Here is an 18,242-nt window from a genome sequence, read left to right as displayed (position 1 = left end):
GCATTTAAATTATGGATTGCACTACATTTGTTAACTGCTAACTTTGAGGAACTAAAAACAAATGGAAATTTCATCACAGACATCAGCAAGGGTAGAATTTTGTCCTGGGGGAAAAACCCCAACCATTCATTCATTTACAAAGTGTATTAATATTATGAACAGTTAAACTAAAACTGTAAGAGAAACAATTTACAATGATAGCAACTTAAAAACTAATACTTTGAATAACTAAATTTGTACTGCCCTTTGGAATCATGGCTGAAGTAGACATCTATGGTCTTGTAGCAAGCAACTTGGAGAAAAGAACTCCAGTCTCAGCCAAGTCACTAAGTCATTATGTAATCTAAAGGAAGTCAGTGAACTCTTTGTCCCAGGTTGGCCTCATGAAAAGCAGATGTTGCCCTTGAAGAAAGTTTTCCTGGGAAAACAATTTTTAACAAGGGAAAAAACCCCAAAAACCAACCAAACACACAAAACCCCACAACAAAAAAACCCTATAAGCAAAGTCATAGAAACACAGAATATCCTGAGTTGGAAGGGACTCACAGGGGTCATCAAGTCCAACTCCTGGCCCTGCACAGGAGAACCCCAAAAGTCACACCATGTGCCTGAGAGCATTGTCCAGACACTTCTTGAACTCAAGAGTCTTGGTGCCACGACCACTTCCCTGGGGAGCGTGTTCCAGTGCCCAACCACCTTCTGGGTGAAGAGCCTACAATCTAAACAGTCTAAGCCACCCTGACACAGCTTTCATGTTGTCCTTTTGGGTTCATATCTCTATGTATCAGAGATATGGTCTGGATCCAATAATGTACAAGTAGAGGTAAGGTAGAATGAAGACATCCACTGAACTGCAATAAATATTCTCTGAAATGGGCATTACAAACTCAGGAAGCAGAGAGTGGACTCAATATCCAAGCAGGGACTAATGAACTGAGCAACACTGGGTGAAGTCGCAGTCCTAAGCCTACCCTCCCACTCCAGGACATTTCAGGTGAAAGAGTTAAGATCATTCTAATTCCTTCCTGACTTAGAATAAAATTCACAGGACTGAACATAAGTTAAATCCAGAACATTAAAATGTTTGATTGCTCTGAAATGACTCTCTGTCTGGACTTGCAGATGAAAGGTAAAGTTATTTATAAGAAAAATCAACCCTGGAAACCCAAAACACAAAGACCTAAACCAATGGTACTGCTCACTGGGTTCCAGCATCAATAGTCAAGAGCAATTGAGACCTGATTGAAGTAAACAAAAGAATTGAAACTCATAACCAGATATAATAAAATTTTACAGAAACCACATTTGTTGAGAACACAACTGTTATATATTCAGAATATATTGACATTCAATGGAAAGTGAATAATCTCAAAGTTAGATTTTTCTCAGTCAAATCCAGTTTCTCTTCTAGACTGAAATTGATCAAAGAAGAAAAAAGTCACTATTAATCTTAATTGTCTATACCAACCTTTCCATATAACATGGCAATGCCTCTAACTTAGCTTGCACTTACAAAGGTGTTCTGCACAGAAACTGGCACACTTTACAGCAGCAAAGAAGTTAAGCATGAAGTTCACTTCTTCAAGCAACCATCTACTGAAGCACCAGTCAAGCAAAGAGGAAGAGATGAAAACTTCATCACTATGACAGAGGAAAGCAACAAAAGTAATAATACAGTGAGAAGATCCTACACAACACAGGAAGCCTGAATGAGTAAGTGCTTTCCACTGATTTCCTACCAATAACTATGCTATAATAGCTGTATTTGTTAAACTAATAAAATATTTTATTACTGAAAGCATTGCAGCTGGACACTAACAGAAACAAGAAAACCTTAGGAATATTAAAAAAATTTGCCAGTATAATATCAGTTTTAAGTGTTCAACTATTTTACAGGTTGCACTTAACCATGTAAGTAGTTACAGATGATTCAACCTAAAGGAATTACTATCCTCTCATTCTTCATCTGTCTAGACTAGAAGGAGCCACAGGCACACACAAAGCTTACAAAGACTAGTAGTTCTCATGCACTAGGGTTGTCTTGCATCTTCTGTTTTAGAAACTGAGCAACAGGATTAGAAAAGAAAGTTTTAAATCTATGATCAGTCAAAACAAGAAGTACCACACAAAACATGGAAAATGTTATTTTACTTGTTTTTTGTTAGATCTAAATGATGAATTGTAAACCACCATCCTTTTAAACATCTCTTGTGGCTGCAAAAGAAAGAAAATCGCCAAACCAGGTGTTAACTTCTTGCTGTAAATAAGTATCACCTACTCATAAATTATCTCACTGCTTATTTTGCTCTTCCAGAGACTGAACCACACTTGCACTTGTTAGTGCTTGTTCCCTGTGTCATTTCAAAATGAGAGAACACACACAGTGAAATAGTACTGTATACAAAGTGGAAAGAACTCTAGAGAAACTACATAAATAATGCACATTTCCATACCACAAAATTTCTTAAAAATATTTTCCATGACTCCTTTTACACCTCATTTCTGCAAAATAGTGCTTTGGTTCCCTATCCATGATTTGTGAAAAAATAATTGAAAAAACCCCCAACCCAAAATACAGAAAAAAAAAGCTAGACAAGTAATTTCCAAAATATTGAAAAGCCATGAGAAATACATATTTATGCATTTAAGATTTGCTTTGCTACCAGGGATTTCCTATACTGAAAAAGTGAATTCCATTATTAAATTCCTTATGAATCTGATAAGCTGAAAGAAGAGATATGTGTATTTGGGCTCATCCTGAAAGAAAGAATTACCTAAATACCAATCACTAGTATAGGTTTATTCTACTTAAAGAAAAACTCCTCCAGAATGGAACTGAATTATTTCTATTTTCTTGCTTCAATGAGGGTATCTACAAGTAGTTTCACTATATCAATTAATAACTGATTAATTTTGTTTTATTGTGTTTGGCTTCAAGGATTTTAATCCCATATTCATTCTGTTTTCTTTCAATTCCACTACTTTAACAAAATAGTACACTGTAGTTCAGAGTCACTTAAAATAAAGAATTTCTTCTCAGGTTCTAAATATTTTCAAAAAGGAAGTGGGCTAAACCCCCAAATAATTATACAAAACACTCCTCACACCTCTCCAGCCTCCATTCAAAATCCTGCAGCAAATTAGGTAACATATTTAAGTGTTCTGAAACAAGAAGAGCTTTCTATAGACTAAACTATGGCATAATTTATACTTCCAAACTCAATTTGTTTTTAAAAAAATTACTATATATCAGTTTCACTACTGATTCAGTGTCCTGTAGTCATACCATTCCTAAGAAAAACATATTCCAGAGTTAATGAAAATGTTGTGGTTTGTATTTAATTAATACAAAGACTGAGTTTTTGTCCTGAAGGATTTGTAGGATAGTTTGGAAAGATTTTCTCTTTAGATCCCCTCTAAAAAAATAATTTATTTTCAACACAGATTGTTTTGGTATAGCTACAACAAATAATAATTGAAATTTCCAGTCCTCACACATCTTGTCACAGTATCTAAGCACCTGTGTTGACTGCAGTCCAGCAAAACCAGGCTTCAAATCTTGCAAATTAGAGGAAAGCTTAAATATTATTTTTTTCCTTTCAAAAATGCTGCATCCAACCCCAAAGGAGCAAGGGAAGAAAAATCTTCAGTAGCAGCAGGTGCATCAAAGCCTTCTAACTCACACAACAACATGTTTGTGATAGATGGGAGAGCAGAGACTAATGTTCATGTTGGTTTTGCTTCTCTGAAAACCCAACCACTAAATCATACCAATTCTCTCCTTTTCTCTGAGCCAAAATTTAATTAGCTCTGCCACGAGCGTATTCCAGTTCACTTTAGTACAGCAGAGACAAACAGTTCACACTGATTTTGATCCAGAGCAGCCCTCAGCATTCAAGGCCACACTCAAGTTTTAATCACCTTTAATAATTTCCCTATTTATGAGAACAATTTCATTTCCATCAACTGTTAAAAGATCTGGGAATTCTGACCTAAATTTAGTTCATAAGACGACTTAAGTCACAACAGACTATCTGGCACCCCTACCTTCCAGAAAACAGGAATATTTTACCCATTCTTGCATGTCTATTTTATTCTAAAGTGAATGTTCCTTCATCCTCTTTACTAGTAATTTTCTTGAGAACAGGCCAACTTGATTAGCTGCTCAAATCAGGATGAGTTTCTAGAGTTTGGTGCTCAGGACAGTTAAATTCAGGTAAAAACAAGGTAGAAGAAGCTATATGCATTATATCTTAATATGACATAACAGCTGCAGTTCCATAAGGTGTGTGAAATCTAGCAAGACAAGAAACAGGGTAGCAAATGATATTTTGTCTTTGGTGACACTTTCCTCTGCTAAGAGAAGCTGAACTGCTCCTGTACTGGCACCATGAAATTAAATAAGGACTCCCCCACACACACACTCCCAATCAATCAAAATCCACTTCTTCTGCATGAAATCTTATTATAATTCATATACACTTCTGGAGAAAGGCAGGTACTGTCTTGTTTGTTTTGTCGTACACTGGCGTTTTCTTTTTTTAACTAACGAAAGTAGCTTCCCTCTTTGGTATTTGTGCAAATTTTTCTTCACGTATAACTGCGACTTCATTGCAGTGAGGATGAATACCCTTCCCTGCAGTAAATCATAAATGGAAATAAGAGGTATCAAGTCTACAAAACTAATTTATAGACTGCTCTTTCTCTCAGAGTCCTATTAGAATATTACTCCCACTGAAATTTGAATCTTCCAACTGATATAAGGCAGTTTGGGAATGAAGATGATTGGCATCTGAAAGATTTCAGCAGACTTGTGATTTGGAAAATGTGCCCGCATGCATAACAAATCATAAGGCATTTCCCTGTAGAAGTGGATCTTATTGCCAGTTTCTTAGACTAATTGTAAGTAGTCAGTAACAAAATAATAATTAAAAGAGTACCTTTTAGAATTTGTACCACAACTGTTTGGTCACATGTAAGTTCATTATCAATTCTGCAAAGTAACTCACATATGCACATTTTTTTCAAGAGCTAGATTAGATTAACTGCAGATTATGACTTCACTCTGTTCATTCCTCCCCTGAGGAATTTCATATTGCTTAGAGATGCTGAATTACTGAACACAAACAAAATGAGAGCTTCCACTGAAGGAAACATTACACTGGAGGGATATGAATTTCTTTTTAGCACACGTACCTGCCTTCTCTTAAGCAACTTATAAAAACTTCTTTCATTTGTCATTCAATCCATTTATAATATAGAAGTTTCAAGATGGATATGGTTGTGGGAAAAAAAGTTACTATATATCACAAATTTTTTCAAAGTGTAACTGGGAAAATAAAGGAACAAGAGTATCCAAATTATTAAAGCAAAAAATGACAAAAGATCCATTATGCTTTAATGAGACACATCTAGGAATGTTGTGCACATTATTTATTGTCAGAATAAATGACAACAGCAGAAGCTTCTAATAAAATGGCAGAAGCTTCTAATTTAATAAATAAAAGGCAAATGTGATGTTTTTTCATCACTTACTGTTTTACTCATATAAACATATATATACAGGCATGTCCACACACATGCATGTAACAAACACACAATTCCTTATGCAAACAGCATAAGTCATGATGAATATCAAGAATAAATACTATTAATTGGTCCGCCAGGTATTTTAGGTGAATTTTAAGGGCTATCAGTTGCGAGTTATCACCTGTCAGAGCAGTATTTATCTTTTTTTTTGTGTGTGTGTTCAGTAAGCCTTGGTTCACCCTCCCTCATATACTGCAGTTCCCAAGAGATGAAACATGGTTGGTTCTAAAATGTTTAACGTCTGAATTTTTTCTTCATTTACATTTGAAACAGAAAAGGAAATTAAATAAGAAAATTAAGTATATTAGAGTCTGATATAACAACACACTTTTTTATCAGGAAATGAAAAGATATGCAAGGATTATATCTGTGTATGTATATGACAATAAATGATATAATGAGGTATTTACCTACATTTCAGGTGTGTTCATGACTATTTACAAAGGAAGAATACAGTTTAATTAATTTTTATTACTTCATTTTTGACAAATGGATTCAGAATTCATAAAAAATATAAACAAGCATATGAATAAATGAAATACAAGATGTAAAAATTGTAAGGCTATACACTGCCCTGGAATTATGCACCCTTGTACAAAAATTGTCACTAAAAGTGGCTTTTAGATAATGGCAAAAATATGGAAAAATACTCTCTTGTACTTACCATTACTGATCATTTGAAAATACATGAATTTTAGTTAGCAGGAAATGAGACAAACATGGATTCTTTCAGGACAAGTCAAAAACACCCCCCAAAGTACTGGAGCACTCAGAAAAAGAATATCAAAGGGCTTACCAGGGCCTCTGATTTGATTGTTGGCCTGACAATAAAGTTTGGGTCAGGCTGCAGCATAACTGGTTTAGAGACTATTGGTACCCCTGGATGACGTTGGGTAGGTGGACTTGGAGCAAGTTGCTATGGAGTTAATTTAAGAAAATTACAGTTCACAATGTAATTTGTGCAAATCCATCACTTTATCAAGATGCCTCAATTCAAACAGTTTATCATAACGAATTTAGTGACACTAATACAAGAAAAAGATTACAGAATTATTTTAACTAAGGCTCACGAAGTCAACAAACCAAAATATAATTTCTCTTGCATTCAAATAGTAGCTTTTCTCCTAAATTCTGGCTTCACCAGCAAGATAAGGGAAAAAATCTCAGCCCTGCTTTTGGTATTTTTCCTATAAAGGCAACGAACTGAGTGAGAAGCTACAGGAAAAAAAAAAAACCTGCTAAAGTTCAGTGCAAGAACACAATGAACCCAAAATAAGATTTTAACTAATCCATGGCTAAATAGTTTTTTTTTAAGATAAAATTCTCCAGGGCTGCAGCAAACAGCTTTCCACAAAGAATTTTAAGTTATCTTGATTGAATGGCAAGGGTTAGTTACACTAATTACCTGCCCCTGACTCCAGGAAGTACAGATACCAGAGGCATCTGAGACCTAATCATTCCGCACGTACTACCCGATCCTACACTTCTCACTCGGCCAACACTCCCACTGACGTCAAGCAGAGTCAAGAAAAGAGTTCAAAACTGAGCCCTGTGGGTTCAGCTTCTGACTTAACCCCAGCAACTCTTAACACGCTTTTCTCAGTGTTTCTCATAGGAAATGTGATGTATTCCAGATATCACTCACATAGTACAAGCTGTATCCTCTGAAATTATTTACTTGCTTACAGCAAATTGCCTAAGCAACTTTCTTTTTTTTAATAGAAGAGGGTTTTTTGGTGGTGGTTTTTTCCCCTGTATCCTTTTTTAAATAATTTGGAAAAAAGTTTGAAACCAGATATTTGAAAGTCCCTGTGGATATCCCTTAACTAATGTTGCTCCACACTGCAAAATATATCGTGTTGTTAAGCTTTCTGATGTTAGAAGAATCAAAATTAACTGGTTCACAGATACCAACTTGTTAAAGCTGCACTGGAACAGGATGATTTTTCCTAGAGTCACATAATTTAGCAACAGATTTTTCTAGAGTGTAGAAAGGGGAAACCTGACATCTGGCCATCCTGACTCAAAACTGGTGCAAAGAGCTATCAAACAAATGTTACTCCTCCTGAGATGAAACTTGCTTCTTAGGACACATTATATTTAAACCACAGATTTGTCCTAGATCCTTTTGCCTTGAGAGAAGAGCAAACTACATGCTCTGTGACATACAGACATTTGGAACATGCAAACATGGACTGTATCTTGCTCAGCTCTTGAAATATGAAATCCTTGGACCATTAGGATTCACTTCCACAAGTTGGTATTAGGTAGCTTCCAACACAGCAATGGATCCACACATAATTCTGTGTGTTGAATTTTAAATAAATTAGCCATGCAGAGAGAAACCCTTGACACTTCCTTGACATTAGCATTACATGGCAAGTTCATAAAACTCCAGTCATTATTAACAGTAGGTGACATACCAGCGGATTGCTTGACACAGAAGATACTTTGCCAACGTGGGAGGTGTTTCTTACAACCTAAACAGTAACAGACTTAGTATTGGGTTCATATAAAGTGTAAAGCTGATAATAATTTTGAGAAAAAGACAATTTATACCAGATATGTTAATAGTTGGTTGTCAAGAACGTATTTGACAGGATTTTATTCCTTTTGTCAGGTATTTGATCGAACTGAATTGGAAATCAAATGATCCAGGGAAAAAACAAAAATGTAGCAACACAGATTTAGTAGTTTGAGTAATATTAGACAAGAGAACTTATGGGACAACTATAGCTGTCTTATTTTTTGGCTTTAGCAGGCACAAACACAAGATCTTTAATCCATGAAGTCACATAAATGCACCGCTTCTGCTTATTTCTGATGTTAAAAACTGGCTTTGTAAAACATAGCAAGGATAAATTGTCAGGCATCTAATTTTTCTTCCATTTCTAAAGCCAAATCAGGAATACTGAGTTATCTACTTAAAAAAATGCAGCTTTGGCTCAGTATTAATATTTTACTAAGAGCCTAGATATTTCCTCATATACATTAACTACATTGAGGCAAAACTGACATTAATTTTGAAGGTAGGTTATTTGTTGTTACCTAATCTATTTTTCTTAATTATTAATTTGTTTTCTCTAACATATCTCACAGGGAAAAGCTGCCAGAAGCACATATTGGAATATATTGGTTTGGGGTCAGATCCAGTATGGCAGTTCTTATGTTGCTTCTTCCATTTGAATATTTTCTATTAGCTTTAGAAGAGTGTATTTCTCATCTCAATATATTATTTTGTAAACTTGTTTCCTTTCACAAAATTTTTATTTTGCAAATAACTTGGGAAACCTGTTATCCATAAGAATATTTGATATTTCTGTCTCAGTGGATCTAGCACCTTGGCACTTCAAACATATAAACCCACTTTGAGCACTATCAGAGGTCCACTTAACCTTACAAGAGATTCATAGTTCACATAAAAAAATCATCTATCAGTTTCCTCCAAACAGTGGTTAATTTGCATATCCTTCCCCACCCCAAGCAGAATCATGCAAATATTATTCAGTAAACATGCAAAAAATCCAGAAACAGTCAGTCAATCCATGCAAAAACTGTGTAGCAAAGAAGGGACTGTATGGGATCTTCTGCTCTTTGAAATAAATAAGAATTTTTGCCACAAAAACAAGTATATGAATCTCACTAGAGAGCTTAGCAAAGGGAATTATGATGAGATCTGGCACAAGATTTCATATATTTGATCCGTTTTTGGACTCCGATTGTAATAAAGAGAAAGTAACAGAATTTCCCAAAGACATCCCTAACTCCTGTGTGTTCAACAAGTCAAACCAGATTACCAACTCTTGCTTCTTTATTTTACTGGTAATTTAAACAGTTTTGACCTTTTATAAGTTTGACTTTCTGATTTTAAGCCAATTTTCCTTGTCCACTCTTCTCACCTAACAAAGCAATGTGATGACATATTTAAAAAATTTTCCTAAGTAATTTTCACTGCATGGATATTTTTCTCAAATTTAACTACGAATTAAATCCACTGCCTGCCACTTTTTTTTTTTTTTAAATCTTTAAACATTCAAGGCCAAATTGTCTTTTTTTAACCTACATATTCTGCCTAAGACATCTGCACGTGATAGGGTTACAATGTATGAAGGCAGGACAGCAAAGTCCTCTTGACTTAAATTTAAAAAATGTTAAAATAAAGCTACCCCTGGACTGCATTCGCTACTAACAAACAATGAAACCATCTCATTCCCTCTTGCAGCATTGCATAAGGCAGATGGGTAGATCCGGTGGACAAGGTGGGTGATGGATCAGGGGCAGGAGGCACGCAGGGAAATGGAAAGGGCGCATGCATCCAAACAGATCCAGAGGTCACCTGGACAGCCGGTGTTACCGACAGGGCTGGACCTCTTGAGAGTGGAACGTTTGAGGGAGGATGTGGATGAGGTGGTGGTGCTGGAGTAACAGTGGGTGGCGGTGGAGGAGGTGGCGGCGCACGCTGTTTAGGCTTGTCGACTTCATCTAAGTTTATATCATCAAGATCTGTGGTGTGGAGCTGCAGGCCACCGGCAAAACGCCGCATTGATGTGGCAGAAGGAGAAGCAGAAGGACGTCCACTTGCCAGCTATGTGCAACAGAGGAGAAATCTGCCTTAACAGTTCTGCCTGCAACAGATCTGCAGAAATTAGTGACCAGTCCTAGAACACCACTCAGTCTAACTGCTCCTGAACAGGAAGATCCCAATAGTATGAAGTCTAAAGAAGGTAAAAATCACAGGACAAATCACAGATAACACAACTCTTGCCTCTCTAGCTCTCATGAAGAGAAAGCAAGAATTACAGCTTGCAATGGTTATTATCTGAAAGGAAAGTAATCAAACACAGGCTCTGTAATTCTATGCCATTAAAAAAGGGAAAGAGGTTAATGTCATGTAAACATAACCACACATTAATACAAGAAATGAAACTACACTTAAGCAGCTATCAAAACAAAATTTTAGTGTGCTGTGAAATTCAAATCCTCAAAGGGGTTGAGATCTTATAATTTATAATATTTTATAAATATTTGATCTCTTATAATATATGGATAATTAATGCATACCAGATCTATTGCAGGGCTAACAAACTCGAGTTTGAACACAATGAGCAGCTCACCCCAAAAAATGAGGCTGTGTGTATGAAGGAGGATTCTATGTATGCTGTTAGAGTTGCTAAGATTTCTTTTATCAGTGATCAAACTGAAGTATTCAAGAAAATTCAATCAATTACCCCTGGTACTGAAAAATAGGTATTCCTTTGGTAGAGCTCAAGAGATCTTGACTGCTCTTGCACCAAAGAAGCAGTTCATGCCTGCAGTACCTGAATATTGTTCAGATGCATTTATCCCTCAGAAGCACTCAGGTTTGGTATTTTATGTGAGTTTAACTGCTCAGGTAGTTTTGAAGAAAACTTGTAATAGAGCATTTATATGTAATGTAATAGAGGAATTGATGGAGCGAATACAACACAGAATGGTTGTCTTAAATCTGGGTAGAGCTCTGAAAATACAACAGTGTTTGTAATCTGTAATGTTCCTTCTTACTTTACAAGGTAAAGGGGACAAAGTTCTAGCAGGACACAAGCAGCCAAGTTTAGGTATCAAGAGAACACTCAGCATAATCATTCCAGTGTCCTAAAGACCTGCACTGAAAGGTCACATGGATCTGAGCCTAAGGCCATGAAGAACAGAAGATCAGCTGCTTTTTTTCAGAGCTGCTCCACATTGACCTGAAGGAAATTCATGTGAGAGTGTTCCCCAAGGGTCCCTTTTGTGGTTGCGATTTCTTGGGGATCCCACAGGAGTTCAGCAGATTGCAGAGTTCCTGTAGAAAGCAGATGTACTTGGAAAATAGCCAGAGCAGCAGGATGGTGGGAAAGCCTCTCTCCACATATAGAACCGTCAGGCTCTAAGGCACAGTCACTCAATCTTCAACTCCTCTAATTTAAGGGGACTATTTAAAGCATATACCTAAACCCCAGGTTTTGGGAGTTTCTCATCTTTTTGTAATTTTCTTAACCTGTACCTCTATGTCATGCAATACAAGGAAGCATTCAAGAGCTCATCATCAATGATGTTCTTATTTTCATAAGATACTAATAAATATAGCTGGGTATTCTAGTCTCAGTTTTGTTATTGGTAGCACGTCCCACCTAGCCCAAACAGCTCACAAGTCAATAAAACTTAATTTTGTGGTGATATTATATTTAAAGACAAAATAAAACCAGTTCATTAAAATAATGTTTGAATCTTCATAAAATACAGAAACAGAAAGTGCTATAGATGGTAGTTCATCACTTTTTTTTCCCCCACTTAGAATGAAGACTGAGGGGGAAGGATAAAGACAGATTTTTTGCTGGTAAAAACCTGTTGCTTTTAGGAGACAACTAGTGAGTTGTTTATAAATCATGCAATATATGGAAAAGCCAGAATTTTACCTCAGGAGACTCATTCTCCACAGAGGAAATCTGTTCTAACCGTGTTTGACAAAGTCTTTCCACCCAGTGCTGCACCTTTTCCGATTCTTCCAGGTCCTCTCTTTCTGTCTCAGATACCTTAACCGTAATAGCAGTGCATGAGAAAAGGTTATAGATATGGTCACAATACAAATATGTTTCACAAGCATGAAATGCCACTTAAACTAGTTTTAAAACCAATAATGTTTTAGAGGATGATTTCCTGTTTTCCCTTTTTCAGTAGCTGGAGAGCTATCCTTGTTTGAGCAAAACCTGACTAGAAACAAGTAAACATGGGAATAGAGTTTTGCTGTCAAACAGCTTCTTAAACTTCATGGCCTTTGACCTAATTAAACAAGTGTCCTGCTAAGACAATTCCACTAAAGATCCAGCTCATTTTCTTTCAAGATAGTTTTGTACTTGATAGATCACAACATACCTCTTGCACAAGACGATTTATTTTCAGTTGTTTTTCTTTCTCCAACATTCCTTCTTTCTCTTTGGCAAGTTTTTGCTCAAACTCCATTTCCTTCTTATTCTTCTTTTGTTCACAAAAGCTATCACTTTTTGACTTCTTTCGTTCTTTCCCTTTCTGGGAAGTTTTTTTTACAAAATTTGTTTACTAAAAGCACCACAAACTTCAAGCTTGGTACATGAGTGCCTGCCCTGAATATTTAATTACAATCGATGCAAGTATGGGGATGGTATTTTAAAAGAAAATCTACAGTCCAGTTACCCAGCAACTTGCAGGAAATTCAACCTTTTTTGGAGGGTCTCTGCCCATTAAGATAAGTTGGACAAGATCAGACAGTTTAACTTTTTGTCTCCCCTGCAAGTTACAACTTTAGGGCACACAGGACAACCACAAAACTTTGAATAAATCAAAGAGTTTTGGCTGGGTCTTGATTTGCAATCTCTGTTTTGGCATATATATATATATATATATAAAGATTAATTGCTTTCAAGTGACAGATGCTCATGTATAGGTAGATAGTCTATGCATAAAACAGGTTCATGCATATATCCTCAAACCAGCACTGCATCCCATAATAAAACTGAAAAAAGGAATTATAAAGGAAAGGCTTAGATCATTGCAGAAACTGAATTGCTTCCAAGGAAGAACAGTGCATCACAAAGACCGTGTAGCTCCTACAAGCACTGGATAAAATCTACTCAGATGAGTTAACTAATATAGCACAAAGCAACTTCAAAATTCTAGACGTAGAGTGCAACCAAAGGGAAAATCTGCATAGTCTTTTTGAAGCCTCTGTTCCTGTTGATATTATTCACTAAAAAATTAGAAAATACATTTAGTATCCTCTACTAAATGTAACATCAGGCAGATCAACCTGCTAGGTACCAATATTTGAAAAATTACTGAACTCAAAGGCTCACTAAGCAGTACACAGGCCAAAGTCTTTCAGAAGATGAACATGTATCAGACAATCTTAGCTGCCATCACTGCATTCAGATACAACAGGATGATTCATCCTTTCCACCAATTTTCCCCATGGATTCAGTTTACTCCCTATTAAAGATATTTTTAGTACAGAGTGAAATTTTGGTTTTAAAACAAAACAAAACAAATCATTAGCAATTTGGAGTCGGATGAAAATTCATCACTGCCAGATTTAGAAATATTTCTAAAAGCAAAAGATTAAAAATACATCTTCTGAAGTTTCTCGTATGTCAGAGTTCAGCAGTAATTGTGTAAGATCTTCATTACTGTATGGAAAGGAATTTTACATTCTGTAAGCTATATTTGCAGCAACAATACAAGAGGCCGCCCATTTGTGCTAAGAGACTGAGTTTTCATAACACGCATCAAGAATTTTCAGATAAAAATCCTGACTGCATTGGCTTTCACATAGGTTACAGATCCATGGTGATTTACAGTCACTAGCAATACAAAATGGTACTGGAGTGTACCATCTTTTCCTATTCTTTATTAAGGAGAACAGGCATATCCTGGTCACACAGAAGGTTAAAGTAATAATCCAAAATGGTGACACAAATACTTCATCTATCAGAAACAATCCCGGTCTCCTCAGAAAACTTGAGTTCTCAGAAGATAGGCACAAGAAATCTTCATTTCACTTTTAGCACAGTTAATTACCAAAAAAACCCCATCACCAAAGCACACAACACCACAGCAAACCCCCATAATATGGCTAATACACACTGAAAGAAGTAAAGACAATAAAGCAACAGCAAGAACAAATTATTATTTGAAACTCTGATAAAGTGAATTTGCAATACTTAAGCAGCATCTCTAGAGACAGAAAAATAATCTATCACCTTCAAGACTGCTGAAGTATTTTTGCTCACTCTGTGTGATGCACATGCCTAACAGCCTTTTGCCTTCAGCACTTGTACAAGGAAATTTGCAAAGGTTTAACTGGGAACTGAGTATTTGATTCCCACTTCATTTTTTCTCTGTACTCCTTGGGGTTTTTCATATAAGTGATTTTGAGGACTTGCACTGCCTACCTGTAATGAACACCTTCTGCAAAGTATTGACACAGAATTCCATCTGCAGCTGGTAGAACTCAAAAGTCCAAAGCACCCCAAAGGACAAACTCCTAGACACACACGATCCAAACGCATCTTCATTTGTGCACACGTTAAAGGAAGAAGCATTTGACTATAAAGAATGCTTAGTAATGACAGAGAAGAAGAAAATTGGGGAATTCAAATTCAAACACACAGCAAACCCATTTACATATCACACTTTGTACCTTACGGATGGTGGGAAATTTTCCTTCATACCGATAAAACCAACCAAAAGCTAAAAAAGGTAAAGGAGAAGTTGTTTGTTTGAAGAAGAGCCAAGGGTTGGTTCATATTCAGATCAATCCATGTTGACACACATAACATTAAAATTTATTTGAAGGCTCAACACCAAAGGATTGCTATTACATGACAAGTTCTTAGTCATTTTGTTGTTAAATTGTGCTACTACATTTAGTTGTAAGTTTCCATTATTTTAATGATACACATTTTATGTTAAACAAAGCAAATGCAACCAGTAACCTTCATACAGAAACATAAAGGCTAAGATTTCTATGGCCACCTTACAGTAGTTTTAATAAACCCTCTTAAAATGAAATAGGTATTCAAACTCCTTCAAGTTTGTGGCAGGACTCTGGCATTTAAGGAGACAAGAAAAGCTTCATTTCCTAGGACAAAATATTTCAAGCCACGTGCATAAATAATACAAAACATATTGCTAATTAAAAACATACAAAATAATCTCTTATCATAATTTTATATATAAAACACTGATAACACACAGAGCTCACAATATAATCCACGTTTCTGTAGGACTGTTAGATATAATATCAAGGTATCTTTAGAAAGTAATGACAGCAGCAGCATCAAATTCTTTAATCTTTTACCAAAGGAATTTTACCCTAGGAAAACCAAATGGTCAGTTCAGTGTCAAGACTGACTGTCAGGAGGAAGTGAGACACAGGAAGAATCTGAATCAGGATAGGAAGTTAAGGCTGAGTGGCAAACCTGTTTGTTCTGCTTCATCATTGCTTCATCCAAGTCGTCTGTTTCAAGCTGGTCAACTCCCTCTAAATCTACTAGAGAAACAAAGGAGGAAAGGAGTGAGGAGACAGAAGCGACAGCCTAAATGGAAGTTCCCATGAAATGAAAGAGATCAGCAATGTGTGACTAGAAGTTTCCATGGTATTAAAAAAATAGTTAGTAACAGGATAGCTAGTAACAGGATATTTTTCTATGTAATTGAGGAGAGAAAAGAAAAAAAAAGGTCCTGCTTGAATCAAATCATTTTCCAACCTTCTCCAACCCTGAAGAACAGTTAGAATCTCCATGTGGATTATTAGCCTGCTCTGTGGTGAAGGTGGGTGCAGAGGTAGGCGGCTTTTCCTGTAACCGAACCATCAGCAGTTCTGGGATATGTGGCTTCAAAGAGAAGTATCAGCCTTTTACTGCACTGTCACTGGGGTGAATGCTACACAGAGAAAATACTGTACTGAAGAGTCAGAAAGCTAAATGGGTAGGAGATGGTTGCAGAAGAAACAATTCCCTACCTCAGTTTCTCTTACATGAAAAGTTAAGTGACTGCCAAAGTCATACACAAAATAACATAATCACGTTAGGAATAGGCCCAGGTCTCCTGTAAATAATGCAACAAGCAGTTGGGTTTTTCACAATACAGTTTCAGCACACTCACTACATACTCTCTGTACATTTGCATGTAGCTTCTTAACTGCCAACTATGCTCTGACTGAAGTTCCTCCAGTCAAGTGAGTCGGACTTACACTTCAGGGCAATTCTTCATGGAAAACTGCAGTGTACAAACAGAATCTCCCCAGTCTCTCAACTAATTCTGAAGCAGAGTGCCCACTGATACCAAATAAATTTTCAGGTCCACATGCTGGAGGGAAGGGATGCCATCCAGAGGGACTTTGACAGGCTGGAAAAGTGGGCCTGTGTGAACCTCATGAAGTTCAACAAGGCCAATTGCAAGGTCCTGCATGTGGGTTGAGGCAATGCAAGCACAAGCACAGACTGGGAGGAGAAAGGACTGAGAGCATCCCTGAGAAGAACTCAGGGGTGTTGGTGGAGATGGGGATGTGGAAGAAGCTCAACATGAACTGGACAAGGGAGGTCACAACCCAGGAAACCAATCCTATCCTGGGCTGCATCTAAAGCAGCGTGGCCAGCAGGTTGAGGGAATTGATTCTCCCCCTCTACTCCACTCTTGTGAGATCTCACCTGGAGTGCTGCATACAACTTTGGGGTCTCCAACAAAAGAAGGATGCAAAACTGCTGGAGCAGGTCCATCAGAGAGGCCACAAAAATGATCAGAGGGCTGAAGCACATCTACTATGAGGAAAGGCTGAGAGAGTAGGGATTGTTCAGCCTGGAGAAGGGAAGGCTCTGGGTAGACCTTAGAGCAGCCTTCTAGTAACTAAAAGTCGCTACCAGAAAGCTGAAAAGCGACTTTTTAAAGGGCACATAGTGACAGGACAAGGGGGAATGGTTTTAAACTAGAAGAGGATAGATTTAGATTAGATAAGAAGAAATTTTTTTACTGGGAGGGTGGTAAGACACTGGAACAGGTTGCCCAGAGAAGTTGTGAATGCCCATCCCTGAAAGTGTTCAAGGCCAGGTTGGACTGGTCTCTGAGCAACCTGGTGTAGTAGAAGGTGCCCCCATCCATGGGAGGGGCATTGGAACTGGATGACCTTTAAGATCCCTTCTGACCCAAACTATGAAAAGGTTGACAGGCAAAACACTGAACAGAAACAACATGGAAAACAACACACCAAGCTAAGAGGTTTACACTTCAGACAATTCCTTCGTAAGCTTTTTTTTTTAATTTTGCCTTATGCTGCTGATGGTTAATAACCATGACTATTAGAGTAGATGTAGATTTTGAAAGGTAGATACCTTTTAAATAAGAGTTGTTAAATTAATTTACTGTGTGCTTCCAGCCTTCTGAAAATAATCAAGTCACAGAATCCCAGAATATTCTAAGTTGGAAGGAACCCACAAGGATCACCAAGTCCAGCTCTTTAAGTGAGTGGCCCACACAGGGACTGAACCCACAACCTCGGTGTTATTAGAACCATGCTCTAACCAACTTGGCTTGGACACAAACTGGTGATATATTCCATACATCTCAGTGATGTGTCTGAAACAAATACAAGGAGGTAGGTTGAAATCAATCACTTACTTTTGTGTTTGGAACGAGGGGCAGAGTGCACTTCTGCAGTTACAGTTTTTAGAGACTTGGGTGGTTCTTTAGGACCCCAGTCTTCTTCCCACTCCTTTTTAAATTTCTCCTCCTCTGCTGTTATCCTAGAGGAAAAAAATGCAGCTAGGATTTCCAAGTATAAAAACAACAGCATCAATATATGTTCATTAAATTATTTGTATTTAGTATGTTTGGTTTTTCTTTTAATATAAAGCATAACAAACTGCTCCTTCCCCCAAAGTATATTCATTTCATCATTCTTTTTCATTTACTAAGCTAATGAGATAATTTGCAAAACACATCGTAACTGAGTAAAATATTCTTATTTTATATTGAGACTTCTAAGGCCAATTATATAAACACCTGCACAGATACTAAGCCCAGAGTGATACACTACAGTACTGAGTGTCCCCTTGACTGAAGAAAAAATTACTCAGCCAGTAATTTTTCATTTTTAGAACTGGAAG

The 18,242-nt window shown here is 36.9% G+C and overlaps 2 protein-coding genes across 4 annotated transcripts in view; both read right to left on the bottom strand.

Annotated features, from left to right (window-relative positions):
- Window positions 1-18,242, bottom strand: part of USH1C (USH1 protein network component harmonin) — a 48,854-nt gene that overhangs the window by 7,649 nt on the left and 22,963 nt on the right. For 2 of the 3 annotated variants that reach the window (XM_050336449.1, XM_050336447.1), the window contains exons 14-15: window positions 17,755-17,879; window positions 15,561-15,631 (exon numbers count right to left, since the gene is read on the bottom strand). In XM_050336449.1, coding sequence (XP_050192406.1) covers window positions 15,561-15,631; window positions 17,755-17,879 — 196 coding nt within the window. The remainder of the gene's footprint in view (window positions 1-15,560; window positions 15,632-17,754; window positions 17,880-18,242) is intronic. The other variant, XM_050336448.1, reaches the window with a different exon arrangement.
- On the bottom strand, window positions 1,506-14,396 carry LOC126651000 (harmonin-like). The gene is made up of 6 exons (XM_050336450.1): window positions 12,481-14,396; window positions 12,024-12,140; window positions 9,926-10,174; window positions 8,013-8,069; window positions 6,386-6,505; window positions 1,506-1,641 (listed from the first exon to the last, which is right to left on the bottom strand). The coding sequence occupies exons 1-6, from the start codon at window positions 12,565-12,567 to the stop codon at window positions 1,639-1,641; spliced, it is 633 nt and encodes a 210-aa protein (XP_050192407.1). The 5' UTR covers window positions 12,568-14,396; the 3' UTR covers window positions 1,506-1,638.

The sequence above is a fragment of the Myiozetetes cayanensis genome, unplaced genomic scaffold (assembly GCF_022539395.1).
Source record: "Myiozetetes cayanensis isolate MyiCay16 unplaced genomic scaffold, myiCay2020 scf6-25, whole genome shotgun sequence".
NCBI lineage: Eukaryota > Metazoa > Chordata > Aves > Passeriformes > Tyrannidae > Myiozetetes > Myiozetetes cayanensis.
This window is presented reverse-complemented; position numbering and strand designations above follow the sequence as displayed.

Bases quoted from the DNA above. Each gene is read 5' to 3' on its own strand.
- LOC126651000 (XM_050336450.1), bottom strand. From the start codon at position 12,567: ATGGAGTTTGAGCAAAAACTTGCCAAAGAGAAAGAAGGAATGTTGGAG. The intron at 12,141-12,480 runs GTATGTTGTGAT...ATTACGGTTAAG, and splicing joins TAAATCGTCTTGTGCAAGAG to GTATCTGAGACAGAAAGAGA. The intron at 8,070-9,925 runs GTGACCTCTGGA...GTTACTGTTTAG, and splicing joins CGGTAACACCGGCTGTCCAG to GTTGTAAGAAACACCTCCCA.